Genomic DNA, 15,418 nt, shown 5'->3' with positions numbered 1-15,418 from the left:
CCAGTTCTGGAGAACCGGTAGCGGAAAATTTGAGTAGTTCAGAGAACCGGCAAATACCACCTCTGACTGGCCCCACCCCCATCTATTCTCTGCCTCCTGAGTCCCAGATGATCGGGAGGAAATGGGGATTTTGCAGTAAACTTCCCCTGGATTGGGGAGGAAATGGAGATTTTACAGTATCCTTCCCCTGGAGTGGGGTGGGAATGGGGATTTTACAGTATCCTTCCCCTGCCATGCCCACCAAGCCACACCCACAGAACCGGTAGTAAAAAATTTTTGAAGGGAATCAATCACATGACCCAGGGGACATTACAATTCCGCCGTGCCCTTAAAACTTTCTTTTTTCAGCAAGCCGGGCTGGCTTAAAAATATTTTTTAACATATTTTTAATTTTTTAATTGGTTTGTTATCTTAAATTGGGGCCAAATTAATATATATCCTTTTAATTGTTTTTAATGTTTGTATTGTATGTTTTTATCTGGCTGTACACCGTCCTGAGTCCCTCGGGAGAAGGTGCGGTATATAAATTCGAAATAAAATAAAAATAAAATAAATAAATATGAGTCAATGACCAAGCAGCTGAATTTGGATCACAGGGATGCTGCAATGGTCATAAGTGTGAAAAAATGATCCCCATTCACATTTTTTCAGTGCCAATTGTAACTGAGCAGTCACTAAATGAACTGTTGCAAGTTGAGAGTTACCCGTTAAGTACTATAGCAACCGAAAGAGATTCTCTTTCTGGGGGAAATCAGAGCTGGAACTCAGGACCATGCTCTTGCCTTTCCACAGGAACGACATACATCATTCTTCATAATTGGTTATCTGCATGAATTAATAAATCTATAAATGTATTCTTTTTTTTTATTGTAAACTTGTTTCTTGCATTCTCACCATTTCACTATGTTATTAATTTTCATTCACTTTCATATCTCAGAAGCTGCTTTTTTTTTCAGTTGATGCGCAAGTTGTTACGTGAGTTTTGTCTCATTTTTTTTAACCTTTCTCGACAGAGTTGTTAAGCGAATCACTGCAGTTGTTAAGTTAGCAGTGCAGCTGTTAAGTGAATCTGGCTCAAGCAAGAAATCCTATACCAGTAATGGCTAATCTTTTTGCTGTCACGTGCCAAAAACAGGGGGAGCACGGGGGAGGGGGGAGTTGTGCGCGTGTGTGCCCACACCCATAATTCAATGATCCCCATGCCCCGCCTTGCCCCCCCTGCACATGCACGTGCAACCCCCCCGCGCTCCCCCTCTTTTAGCACAAAAAGGTTTCCGATGGGCCTGGTAGGCCCTTTTTTTGCCCTCCCCAGGCTCCAGAGGCTTTCTAGGAGCCTGGGGAGGGCGAAAACGGCCTCCCTCACCCCCCGGAGGCCTTCCAGAGGCCGGAAACGGCTCGTTTCCTGACTTCCAGTGGGCCCAGAAGGCCCGAAATTCAACTGGCCAGCACACGTATATGCGCTGGAGCTGAGCTAGGGCAACATTTGCGTGCCCACAGATATGGCTCCACGTGCCACCTGTGGCACGCGTGCCATAGGTTCGTCATCACGGCCCTATACCATTTCAGATAGTTGGCTGTCTTGAAATGACAGTCTAAAAGCATACATAAGCATACATACATGTATATTCTAATCAGGTGTCAGCAGAAACGCTTAGAATAGCACTGATAATGCTAGGGCCAGGGTATTTACGAGACCGCCTTCTGCTACCGATAACCTCCCACCGGCCAATACGCTCTCACAGAGAGGGCCTCCTCAGGGTGCCGTCAGTCAAGCAACGTCGGCTGGCGGAGAGGAGGGGAGAGCCTTCTCTGTGGGGGCACCCGCCCTCTGGAACGAACTATCTCCCTGAATACGACTGATCCCGGATCTCCGCACTTTCCGTAAGGCCCTGAAGACGTTTTTATTTCAGCAAGCTGGCCTGGCCTGAATAGGTTTTATGGGTTAGTTTTTAATTGTATAGCTTGGGGTTTTAAATTGGGAGGCCAATTAATTTAATTTATTTTTAGTTACCTTAACTTTTATATTGTATGTTATTTTAATTTTCGGCTGTTCACCGCCCTGAGTCCCTTCGGGGAGAAGGGTGGTATATAAATTCAATAAATAATAATAATAATAATAATAATAATAATAATAATAATAATAATAATAATAATAATAAACAACTAGGAGAGTGATTAATGCAGTGCCCCCAAATAGGAGGAATACAATAATAACTACATGCAAACATTACATAAATCTGTACATGTAAATGAGAAATAGGATTACAATAATGATGATTATTTAGGAAGGAATACAACTTTGTGTTGAAACCAGGATGATCTCTGTAAACTCCGTCCAGATGTTCTCAGTAGGAGCTTAAAAACTTGCATTCTAAAAACTTGAATGTATTCCCATCACTCACACCAAGTGGCATCCTGTATTCTGATCTGCTGATCTTAAAAAAAAAAAAAGTCATATAGGTTACTACAATACCCGTGTGCTGTGGCCCGCCAGCGGCCTGTGCGGATCATGGCTGATCCCGATGAGGAGGAGGTTGGTGTGGTGTCGCGCCAGAAGCCAGTGCAGCCGGTGCTTGTGTCGGACAGCGAGGAGGCTGAAGAGGATGTGATGCCAGAGGCAGAGACTCAGCCAGGGCCTTCAGAACCTCCAGAGGCTCCTTCCAGTGGAGAGAGCGAAGTGGAGAAGCCTCTCCTCAATGCTCGAGCACGCAGGGCTGCCAAAAGGCAGGAGTGGCTACTCAGGAGGAGGAGGTCTCCTCGAGAGTAAGGCTTGAGGATAATTGGCCATTCCCTTAGCCTATTTAAGTCGCACGCAGCTAGTGCTTTCTTGCTAGAAACAACGTCTCATTACTACAGAGCATCTTGGAGAGCGAGCGACTTCTCATATCTGGTTTTCTGGGCTGATTGCCAATCTTTGTCGGACTTTGTTCGTAATAACTTTGATAAGGACCCTTTGCATGGGAAGCCTGCATTCTTGAAAGGAATTAAATTAAATTAAATTAAATTAAATTTGGAATTAAAACAGTGTTTGCGAAGTTTGGTGTGTGTCACATTCTCTGGGAATCCGAAGCTGGGGCAGAACACCGTGTCAACCTCCTAAACGGCAATGGTTTCAGGCTTCTGTGTGCCATCTCGGGGTTGCTACAAAGTTGGGGGGGGAGCCCTTGAAGGGGATTAAGCCAGTGGTGGGTTTTAATAAAAAAATACTACCAGTTCTGTGGGTGTGGCTAGGTGGGAGTGGCATGGCTTGGTGGGCGTGGCTTGGTGGGCATGGCAGGGGAAGGATACTGCAAAATCTCCATTCCCACCCCACTCCACGGGAAGGATACTTCAAAATCTCCATTCCCACCCCACTACAGGGGAAGGTTACTGCAAAATCCCCATTTCCTCCTGATCAACTGGGACTTGGGAGGCAGGGAATAAACGGGGATGGGGACAGTCAGAATTTTTAATACTGGTTCTCCAGAACTGGTCAGAACCTGCTGAAACCCACCTCTGGATTAAGCCCTGGGTGGGGTAGTTAGGCCCTGTCACTTGGGAGGAAGAGGGTGGGACTCACAGGGAGAGGGTATATGGCGGAGCAATGGAAGCAGATTTCTGCGCAGAATGGCAGCAGTGAGTAGGCGAGCAGCAAGCACCACGGAAATGCCGGAGATCCAAGGAGGTTGATTGCCGGCATTCAAGACAGCTGGAGAGGGACAGGGAGCTCCGGCCCTCCATAATCAGCTGGAGGATGGAGGCTCGTAGAGCTGGCTTTGACTCACTTTGTGCTATGATTCTGTGCTGGAATAAAGGCATTGTAAATCAGCGTCCTACTTCCCTAGCTCAGAACCATGACAACCCAGAGAGCTCTAGCACATTCTAAGGCAATTATTGAATGTCTGGGTGTCTGTTTGTGGATATTCTAGAGCAGGGGTCCCCAATCCCTGGTCCGTGGACCAGCACTGGTCTGTGGCATGCCAGAAACCGGGTCATGGAAACAAGTGAAGCCCCATCCACAGGATGCAGGCAGCACGCAAAACCACAGCCCTTCCTTCCTGTCTGCGGATAAACCTTTCTCTATGGAACTGGTCCTTGGTACCCAAAAGCTTGGGGGCAGCTGATCTAGAAGAGTTCTGGGAACTTCAATATTTCTCTGTGCTTTGTACTGTTGCAGAGTTTATCTGCAAAACTCTGCAGAGTTTATCTGCAAAACTCTGCAGAGTTTATCTGCAGAGAAAATATGGTGGTTTTTTTTTTAAGGAGTGACAAGAACGGCCTGTCGAAATACTTGTTCGCAGGTTTGCACTGTAAAGTTACCATTGTGAAGTTATTTTCAAATTTTAAGGAAGATGGTGAACACAGGGATGCAAATCACAGGAATCAAGCCTGGCTCAAAGGAACTCATCAAAGAAATCACGAAGTAGTGGTTAAGTTGTATTACTTGAAAGCAATGTGGAACTGGTGACTTAATAGCGGTTCAGATCTTCCCAGACTCTACCGGAAACCAAATTCTTATTCTTATTCTTAGAAATCTCTCATCTTCTCCTTTCTTTTTACTGAACAAATATATCCCCTTAACCCTTTCTGTAGCTTCATGTTGTGGACCCAGAAAGCTCTACTGAGTCATTTCTTCCCGAGACACTGTTTTGACCAGTGGTGGGTTCCTCCCGGTTCAGCCCGGTTCGGCTGAGCCGGTAGCAGTGATGATATGATGTCACCAAACCAGTTCTCTTTGTTCAGGAGCTGGGCCCTCCTGGCCCCCTTGCCCCCCGTGTTATTCTTACCTTTTATTTGGCCCCGCCCCCATTCTATTGCTGCCTCCTGAGTCCCAGCTGATTGGCTAGAAGGAAAAAAACTGTTTAAACTCTTGCCGTGGGGCTTCAAAGGGCCGCCCTACAGCTGATCAGTGTTAAAAGGCAGTGTGGTGGTAGACTGGTGCCTCCAAAAACAAATGAGTAGACCGGTACAGCTCTTCAAGCAGTTAAAAGCCTGGTGGACCAGTACCTCTGCTAAATCCTTAAGGATTGTCACATGACCATCAAGCCACACCCACAAAATAAGCCACACCCACAGAACCGGTAGTAAAAAAATTTAGAACCCACGCCTGGTTCTGACCCAGCCTTTGCAGAACCAAGAAATAGAACCCCTTGTCCTGAAAAAAAAACCCTCTTTATTTAACTACTGTGAATTCATGGCATTCGCACACAGAACAGTCCAGGCAATAATCCTTCCAAGGGTTAACTGAAGTACCGACCTTATCAGTTCTTGGATAATTGCCAGGCTGGGAGCTTCCAGCCACAAAGCTGTAAATTAAACTCTCTCAAACAGTCTCTGAGACAGGAATCCATGATGAACAAATCTTCCTAAATAAATCCGAACGTTGTTTCCCATGACTCCACTTCCTTTTAGCTTCTATTTATTCCCCAGCCAGGGAGGAGCCATTCAATGTCCATGAGTGCCTTTCTTTCTGATTCGGCTCCTGGTACTCAATTGTTGTTCTGCCCCAGCTACGGACCCCAAAGAACGCAGCACACACAAAGTCCGTTCAAACCTTAGTTTACTGAATAAACCAGTCTTTTACAACAATGGCTGTTAATTAACTGCATTAATAGCAGCCAAGAATTCAAAGAATAATAACTGAAAACTTACTATGGTTGGCAGAATGCCCAGAAGCAATTTGCAGAAAGCTGATAAGATTAGCAAGACAAGACAGGAAGATATGTGAACGAAGTTGTTCCCTGCAAATTGCTTCGGTCATCGTCCTTCCTTAAACAGGCTAAAGGAGTGGCCAATTAGCCCCAAGCCTTACTCTCGAGGAGACCTCCTCCTGAGGAGCCATTCCTGCCTTTTGGCAGCTCTGCGCGCCCGTGCATTGAGAAGAGGCTCCTCCTCTTCGTCCTCTTCACTTAAGGGAGCTTCTGGAGGTTCTGGAGGCCCTGGATGAATCCCCGCCTCTGGCACCACATCTTCTCCAGCCTCCTCATTGTCCGACTCGAGTGCCAGCTGCACAGGCTGTTGGCGCAACACCACACCAGCCTCCTCGCTGTCTGAATCAGCTACTAGCTGCACAGGTTGGGTACAGGCCACAACAATTGTTCTCCTCTCCTGACAGCTCTGCGCATATGCACAACTGGAACAGGCCCCAGCTGTTCTTCTTCCCACTTGCCTCTGACTCCAAAGGCATCTGGGTAATGTTGGATGGCCCTGGCTCTATCTCTGTGTCTGATGCAGAGCATCCATCAGAGTCTTCCCCAGACTCCAGGACTGGCCCAAGTTCCTCCGCAACCTACTCATCGTCTGAGTCTGCCACCAGCTCCGCTGGCAGCTGGCAGGCCACAACAGTCACTTCCAGATGGGACCATAGGTAATTAATTTATATGCCGCCCTGAGTCTTAGGAGAGGGGTGGCATATAAATTGAAATCATCATCATCATCATCATCATCATCATCATCATCATCATCAATTTACAACAGTTCATTTAGTGGCCATTGAAATGGCAGGGAAAAATGACTTATGACCATTTTTCACACTTATAACCATTGCAGCATCTCCATGGTCACGTGATCAAAATTCAAGTACGTAGTCACTGACTCATATTTATAATGGTTGCAATATCCCAGGGTCACATGGTTTCTGACAAGCCAATGGGGAAACCAGGTTCACTTAACAACCGTGTTACTAACTTAACAACTGTAGTAATTCACTGAACAAATTGTGGCAAGGAAGGTTGTAAAATGGGGCAAAATTCACTGAACAACTGATTCACGTAACAACAGAAAGTTGGGCTCAATTGTGGTCATATGTCAAGGACTACCCGTACTTCAATGCACTCTGCAATTTGACTTATTCTCCCATTATTCCTATACAAAAGGCCTGTTAAACTGGCTGCCCGCGGGCCGGATGCGTCACAAGCAGACCACGCCCACCCCAGATCGGCAAAGGCAAAAATGTCACGATATATCATGTTGCGATCGAGTTTGACACCCGTGCTATACAATTTGTAGACAGAGAAGGCACTGGTATGTTCTCACTCAAATTTTTAGATTGTTTCCCCTGCCAAGATATCATCAAATATCATTCATATTATTTGCATATTACAGAAAATCTTTATCGTGCTGAGTTTGCAGAGATTAAACAAGTTCCTCCTTATCTTTCCACTTGGCTGTATATATTCTGTTTTCTCAAAGCATCTCTACCACAGGCCATCAAAGGGTGAAACCAGATTCATCAAAGAAATTGCATTTTCTGGGCATTCTTTGGTCTTCAAAGAGATCTGCTGATCCTCCTTGGACCTACTAGCTGTCTTCACCAGGTAAACTTGTTGTCTCTTGGAAACTACAGTAGTGGCCAAACTTATGGAAACCTTTTGGGAAAAGTGTATTTTCTAAAACTAGCTATTTTTTTTTTATTTGATTTATATGCCGCCCTTCTCTGGAGACTCAGGGCGGCTTACAATGTGTTAAGCAATAGCCTTCATCCTTTTGTATATTTATACAAAGTCAGCTTATTGCCCCCACAAACTGGGTCCTCATTTCACCTACCTTAGAAAGGATGGAAGGCTGAGTCAACCTTGAGCCTTGGAGAGATTCGAACCAGCAGAAATTGCAGGCAGCTGTTCTTAATAACAGGGTGCTTAGACCACTGTACCAGCAAGGCTAATAACACCACTTTCTCTTTTTTTTTTGAAGTAGTACCATGAAATTATATATCAATGGAAAGATAATTTAATCAAGAATGTAATGCAATAACTTTTAGGAAGGATTTGCTGTTAGAATAGAAGTTACAGTATAAAGAAGAAAAGTGAAACATGTAGAAAAAACGAGATATACAAAAATTACCACCATGTCAGTTAATAGTTTGTTGGGTAACCGTTAGCATGAATTACAGCCTTACAACATCTTCCCATGGAGTGAACCAAGTCTTTTAGTTCTGCAGCTGTTATCATGTGAAACCAAGATTGAATGATGGCTTCTATTAACTGGGTTTTATTGCTGGGTCGCTTCTGACTAATCAGTTTCTTTAGTCGACTCCATAGATTTTCAATTGGGTTAAGGTCGGGGCTATTCCCAGGCCATTCCAGCAGTGGAATAGGATTATCTTGGAACTCCAAAAAAAGTGGCGTTAATAGCCATCAAACCTCAAAAATAAACTTTTCTCAAAAGGTTTCCACAATTTTGCCCACTACTGTATTATATGAAAAGAAGTCCTCTTTTAGTTATAGGTTGAAAGAAGGGTTGGGAGGAGTTTGTAAGATGCTATGATTTTCTCCGACGTGTTGCTTTGAAGAAATCCTACACTTTTTTGGGAGAAATTGAAGGAAGAGATGGAAAAAAAGTCTTCCCAAGCTCTTTCTGAAAAGAAAACCAATCAAAATAGATTGGGCAGCAAAGGCAGATGGGATTTCAGAGGAGAGCTGGCCCACACATTCTTTCCAGATTTGAAAAGAAAAGTGAGATTAATACTTATGTTATAATATCCTAAGCACCCAGAGGGGACGCGGTGTCTCATTGGTTAAGACGCTGAGCTTGTCGAGCAAAAGGTCGGCAGTTCAGCGGTTCGAATCCCTAATGCCGCGTAATGGGGTGAGCTCCCATTACTTGTCCCAGCTTCTGCCAACCTAGCAGTTCGAAAGCACGTAAAAAATGCAAGTAGAAAAATAGGGGCCACCTTTGGTGGGAAGGGAACAGCGTTCTGTGCACCTTTGGTGTTGAGTCATGCCGGCCACATGACCATGGAGACGTCTTTGGACAGTGCTAGCTCTTCAGCTTTGAAATGCCGATGAGCACCGCCCCCTAGAGTTGGGAACGACTAGCACATATGTGTGAGGGGAACCTTTAACTTTACCTTTTTAAGCACTCAGAGAAAGAAGAGGAAGTCAATGTTAAGAAAAACATTGAGAGGTATAATTTCTGTTCTTGATACAGATTTATCCTCCTCTTGAGAAACCAGCCAAAGTGGAGCAGTAGGTAGGGTACAGTTTTCAAAAAATTGAGGAATTGTGGTTAAGGCAACTTTCACATATATGTGAAGACTGGAGACTATGAGTTATTCCTCCATTTGTTGGGTGATCTTGGGTCAGTTTCTTTTTCACAGTCACAAGCTACTTCAAAACAACATTGTCAAGAAAGTTGCAGGGACTAATCCAGATAGTCACCAAAAGTCAAGGCTCACTTGAAAGCACAACAACAACAATAAGAAAGAATCACGGAAAGCTAATTGGAGCTCTGTTTGATAAGTGCTCTTGTGAAAGCAAATTGGCTTTATTTATTAGCTGATTTGTTCACTTTCATTCTAACAATTATGTTTCTTTTTAAAATTTCAGTATCCTGAATGACATTTTAAACAATGAGGACTGATTTCATCTTAAGCACACAGACAAATCTATTCACTTCTTTAAAAGGTATATGCAAGATACAAAGGGAACTATGTGCTTTTTTCCTTAGGTTATTTCTTTTAAAGAAATTATTAAGTGTTTAAGTTGTGTTTAGTGACATTATCACCAGAAATTTTCCTCCCCTCTCCTCTCCTCTTCTCTCCTCTCCTTCTTTCAATCTCTCTCCCTCTCCTCTCTTCTCCTTCCCTATGTAACTGCATCTTTCATAATGCTGGACCAATGAAACATGGATGAACTGAAGTACTCATTATAGATGCATTCCATTCTAGCTAGAATTTCTGTATTATCTTCAAGGGCAACCACATGCATGGCATACTGGAGATAGATGGATGGATGGATGGATGGATGGATGGATGGATGGATGGATGATGTATCACAAAATTGTTTTGGACCCCAAGCAACAACATAATTAGATTTCCTCCATGGCAATCCATTCTATTCTTTGAAGTTTCCCAACGGTGTATTCATTGCCACTATAACTGTCCATCCACTTAGTTGCTGGTCATAGTCTTCTTATGAATTTCCTGATTTCCTCAGTGTTCCATCAGTTTGTTTGTTTGGTTTTAGTCTTTTCCAACACCAAAGTTCAAAAGTGTCAATGCTCTTCCTATCCTACTTTGTTAAAGTCCACCTTTTAATTCCATAGGATATCACCAAGAATTCCATGACTTGCACTGTTCCGATCTTTATATGTAGAGACACATCACAGCATTTTGATGTCTTTTTCATGGACACTCTAAAAGTGGTAGATTGTGAAATATCACGTGACTGCTTATTTGTTTCATTCTAAAAGGCAGAAGCTATTCATCCATTCAGTATCTACATTGTCAGTTCTGAGAATGGTTGCCCTGTCATTAGTCTGGTATAGTTAATGTTAGTTCCATTTTTTTCACTGTGCTCTGTCACTTTTAATAGACTGGAATGGAATGGAATGGAATGGAATGAAATGGAAAGGAAAGGAATGGAAAGGAATGGAATGGAATGGAATGGAATGGAATAGAATAGAATAGAATAGAATAGAATAGAATAGAATAGAATAGAATAGAATAGAATAGAATAGAATAGAATAGAATTCTTTATTGGCCAAGTGTGATTGGACATACAAGGAATTTGTCTTGGTGCATATGCTCTCGGTGTACATAAAAGAAAAGATGCATTCATCAAGAATTGTAAACTACAACACTTAATGATAGTCATAGGGTACAAATAAGCAATCAAATCATATTATGAAACAGTCAATATAAATCGTAAGGATACCAGCAATAAGGTTACAGTCATACAATCATAAGTGGGAGGAGATAGGTGATAGTAACGATGAGAAGATTAATAGTAATGCAGACTTAGTAGCTAGTTTGATACTAATACTAGGATTTGCAGATCCTTTTCAGTAATCATCATATTATCCACATATCTTTCATGAAGAGCCAAGAATCTTGGACCAGCACAAATTAAACATAAGCTCTGACTGAGATAGTGTAACCCCTTTCAGAACTATTTTTTGGGAAATTACTGTCATTCTATAAATAAGCCTTAGGTCTTATTGGCATTGAGACTGATTTAGTTCCTCCCCATCCAGACTCCATCAGCATCTAGACTTTGAAATGGGACCTCCAGTGTGACTTCTCTCCTGGGCAGTCAAAAAAACTAATATATTATGTGGGTTTATTCACTTACCGATTATACTTTTAACTTAGCTTTAATCAAGTTTAGCATGATGTTAGAAAATTGGCTCTGTAGCTACTTAAATAACATCTGCTGCCATTATTTCCTTCCCATCCCTACTTTCCTTAGACCTTATGAGGATGGATGACGACTCCCACTTCAAATCAGGAAGTCCTCAGGATGACGAAACTATACGGTTTGTATGCTGTGTCATAATTCGCTTAAGCCCTGAATCTATCAATGCAGTTGGAGAGGATGTCAGAAGGAATTGCTGTCTCTTCTGGTCATTTCATTTCCATTTGAAAGCAAAATGCCATTTAAACTGCGACATTTGTTTCCCAGTGTGTTAGATTTTGATGACTTTGGGTACAAACCAGTGGTGGGATTCCAATTTTTTTACTACCGGTTCTGTGGGTGTGGCTTGGTGGGAGTAGCATGGCTTGGTGGGCATGGCTTGATGGGTGTGGCAGAGGAAGGATACTGTAAGATCTCCATTCCCACCCCACTCCAGGGGAAGATTAGTGCAAAATCACTATTTCCTCCCGATCAGCTGGTACTCGGGAGGCAGAGAATAGCTGGGGGTGGGGCCAGTCAGAGGTGGTATTTACCGGTTCTCCGAACTACTCAAAATTTCCGCTACTGGTTCTCCAGGACTGGTCAGAACCTGCTGAATTCCACCTCTGGTACAAACTGATCAGGGATCTGGTGTTCTCCAAAGCATGGAACTCTGCCTTCCATTTGGCATCAGTCAGAGTAGTCAGCAATGAGGATTGTTGGGGGTTATCATGAAAAGCATCTAGAAGACTTATGGATAAAAAGCTTGGGTTTGTATTGACTGCAGCTATTCTCCTGCCACACAGGAACAGAGAATTGGCATGACCGACATTACCTTTTAATTGTCAAAAGAGAAATTTGTCTACCAATCTTTGCAAAAAAAAAATTTTTTTTTAAAGAAATATGTCTATTTCTGTAATAAGGATTGGTTTCATTTTGTTCTCTTTCTGTCAACAGATCAAACCCTGAACGGTTAAGTTTTGGTAAGCATTTTGGTATTAAATATTTTGCACATTCACTTCGTGGCGCCTATAACAATGTTTCTACTTCTCCATATGATGTACGATTGGATAATCTAACACGAAATCTTATCAATGGATTCATTGCCATTATCTGTGTTTTGGGCCTGATTGGAAATGGAAGGACAATTTATATTCTGACTAAATCCATTAAGAGGAACTCTTTCACCACTTTCATCCTGAATCTCTCCATTGCTGATTTTGGCGTCCTCACATTCCTCATTATTGCAGCTATATTTGTAGTGGTGTCACTTCTTGGTCACGGAACTCACCTTGTCAAAACCATTCAATTCTTGGTTTTTGAGCTCTTGTTCTTCACTTATTCTGCTAGCCAGTTTCTGCTGATGGCCATCAGCCTGGACAGATGTGCAGCTGCTCTCTTCCCACTCTGGCATCGCTGCCATCGTCCTCCATATTTCTCCAAACTCGTTTGCATCATCATCTGGATCCTCTCCTTCCTGCTCTCTATGGTGCACTTCATTCTCTACCAGATCAGCAGCTCGCCTTTGCTTTTCCAGCTTATTGTGAATGGTTTACTTTGTACACCCATTATGATTGTCTCTACTGTGACCCTTTTGATTCATATGAGGTCTAAATTGCAACACAATCAAAGGAAGCTGCTCACCGCCACCTTGCTAGCTCTCCTTTGCTTCCTCCTCCTTTCTCTCCCAATAAACGCCTTTTATGTCGTTGAATATTTGGATCCACCTCGTAACATTCTCATGACCATTGGATTCGGATGTGCCTCTCTCAACAGCAGCATCAACCCTCTTCTTTATTTCTTAGTTGGGAGGAAGAAGAGGGAAAGGGAGCAGCCCAGAACCTCTTTCAAGGTTGCTCTGCAAAGAGTTTTCAAGGATGAGCAGGACAGGGAAGTAGACCAGGAAAGTCTGAAGGAAGACGAGGTGTGAAGTGTCTCTGACACTGTCTATCCAGTATTTTATATTGTTGTTTAGTTTGGTATATAATGTGCATTTTCAGTGAGGATGTGTAACACTGACGTGCTTTGCAAGAGGAAACTACAAAACTCAAAACCACAAAAAGAGTAAACATTGCTGCATTCGTAGTTTTTAAAGCTTTTTGTTGTTAGTTGCGAAGTTGTGTCCGACCCATCGCGACCCCATGGACAATGTTCCTCCAGGCCTTCCTGTCCTCTACCATCCTCTGGAGTCCATTTAAGCTCACACCGACTGTTTCAGTGACCCCATTCAGCCACCTCATTCTCTGTTGTCCCCTTCTTCTTTTGCCCTCAATCTTTCCCAGCTAGTGAAACGTTTATATCATTCCATTTGTTGTTGTTTTTTCATAATAAGAGTTTTTGTAGCAATAATTGTAAGTTGATACCGGATGAAATGTTTAAAAACTATAGCCTTTATCATCATTTTAAATGTTATGCTCTGTTGTATATCGTCCAAGCATTATCACCAAATTATAGAATTTGAGATTCAATTAGAATTAATATGTCAAAATAAGGGCCTATGAGTTCTTTAAAAATTTGTATGAGAATAAAGAAAAGATAGAGGAAGGCAAGATATTGCAATATCTGCAAAAAAATAGGACCGCCAAAAATCTCGGTGGAATGTAAAGATTTATTAAATAATGAGATAACAGCATTTGAGATATTTGAGGCAATTAAAAAAACAAAAAAGTAATAAAGCACCAGGTCCTGATGATTTGCGGTCAGAAATCTATAAAAATCACCAGGAGATACTAAGTCCATTGTTACTAGAGGTGTATAATGAATGAAGCCAGGATACCAGCATCGTGAAAAGAAGCAATAATTACATTGATCCCTAAGGAAAATTCTGATTTGACTTATATTAAAAATTATAGACCGATATCCTTACTGAATTCAGATTACAAAATTTTTATGATAATCATGGCAGACAGATTAAAGAAATTTCTAGAGAATTTTATTCATTCTGACCAAAATCGCTTCCTGCCCAGAAGGCATATAAGGAACAACATTAGGACTATTTTAGATACCATAGAATATTATGAAATCCATAATGAAAAACAGATGGCATTGATATTTATCGATGCACAAAAAGCCTTCGATAATATCAAATGGGACTTTATATTAGAACAATTAAATTACATGGATTTTGGGGGAAAATTTATAAGGATGTATAAAGCAATTTATTTTATACAGGACGCCAAAGTGGTAATCAATGGGGAAACAACGAAGAATTTTCCAATCCAAAAAGGGACAAGAGAAGGTTGTCCACTATCACCATTATTGTTTATTTTATCATTAGAGACTTTAATTAGAACAATTCAAGAATATGTACAGATCAAAGATTTCAAAATAAGAAAATAAATTTTTAAAGTACAGGCATTTGCGGACGATCTTGTCTTTATTATCGAAGAGCCTGTACAATCTGATGTTAGGCTGATGGAAGTACTGGAGGAATATGGGGAGGTAGCGGGCCTAAAATAAATAAGGAAAAAATGAAAATGATAGTCAAAAATAAGACTGAAGAGCAAAAAAAGAATTGGAGGGAAAGATAAATATTCAGACTACGAAAAAACTTAGATATTTAGGAATTCAATTGACTGCAAGATGCATCACACTCAAAGAAGATAATTATGATAAATTAATGGCAGAAATTAAGTCTGATTTGGAAAAATGGGGAAAATTACAGCTATCTTTAATGGGCAGGATAGCCACCATTAAGATGAATGTCCTACCAAAAATGTTGTTTCTATTCCAGTGGATACCAATTTGGCTCAAAAAAAGATTTTTTTACTAATTTGGATAGACATATTTCAAAATTCGTCTGGCAAGGAAAAAAACGAGAATTAGATTAAAGTTATTATAAAATGCTAGAGAAAGAGGGGGATTCAGTTTGCCAGATTTGGGAAAATATTATCAGGCAGTAGCTTTGGTATAGATAAGTGAGTGGATGCATCTCAAAAATACAAAACTATTGGCGTTAGAAGGCCACAATTTACAGACAGGATGGCATGCTATTTTATGGGAGGAAAAGCATAAAGTCCATCAGTATTTCCAGAGGCATTATATCAGTAGGGCTGTATTAGATATCTGGATTAAGACAAAAAGAAGTAATTATATGGAAATTCCCAATTGGGTGTCAACTTTGGAAATGTATACTCATCCAAATTTTACTAAATTAGGGGGAGTTGTCTCCTATAAAGATATTCTGAATGAGAGAGGAGAATTGAAAACAAGAAATATTTTAAAGGAAGAAGGAATTGAATTGGAATGGTGGGCATACCTCCAAATACAATCTAAATTTAGCAAAGACAAAAAGGAATGGGGTATAAAGCAAGAGTTATCACAAT

At 41.6% G+C, this 15,418-nt stretch overlaps 1 protein-coding gene across 1 annotated transcript; it reads left to right on the top strand.

The window, feature by feature from the left end:
* Positions 1 to 2,509: 2,509 nt before the first annotated feature.
* On the top strand, positions 2,510 to 13,023 carry LOC139314286 (proto-oncogene Mas-like). The gene is made up of 4 exons (XM_070939869.1): positions 2,510 to 2,605; positions 6,214 to 6,346; positions 11,169 to 11,235; positions 12,051 to 13,023. The coding sequence occupies exons 1-4, from the start codon at positions 2,510 to 2,512 to the stop codon at positions 13,021 to 13,023; spliced, it is 1,269 nt and encodes a 422-aa protein (XP_070795970.1).
* Positions 13,024 to 15,418: the final 2,395 nt, after the last annotated feature.

The sequence above is a fragment of the Pituophis catenifer genome, unplaced genomic scaffold, assembly GCF_029215685.1.
Source record: "Pituophis catenifer annectens isolate HBS135680 unplaced genomic scaffold, rPitCat1.0.hap2 SCAF_3, whole genome shotgun sequence".
In the NCBI taxonomy this organism is placed as follows: domain Eukaryota; kingdom Metazoa; phylum Chordata; class Lepidosauria; order Squamata; family Colubridae; genus Pituophis; species Pituophis catenifer.
This window is presented reverse-complemented; position numbering and strand designations above follow the sequence as displayed.

Excerpts from the sequence above, each read along its gene's own strand:
- LOC139314286 (XM_070939869.1), top strand. The coding sequence starts at position 2,510 with ATGGCTGATCCCGATGAGGAGGAGGTTGGTGTGGTGTCGCGCCAGAAG. Across the intron at positions 2,606-6,213 it reads GCGAGGAGGCTGAAGAGGAT|AGCATCCATCAGAGTCTTCC; the intron begins GTGATGCCAGAG and ends TGTCTGATGCAG. Across the intron at positions 6,347-11,168 it reads ACTTCCAGATGGGACCATAG|ACCTTATGAGGATGGATGAC; the intron begins GTAATTAATTTA and ends TACTTTCCTTAG.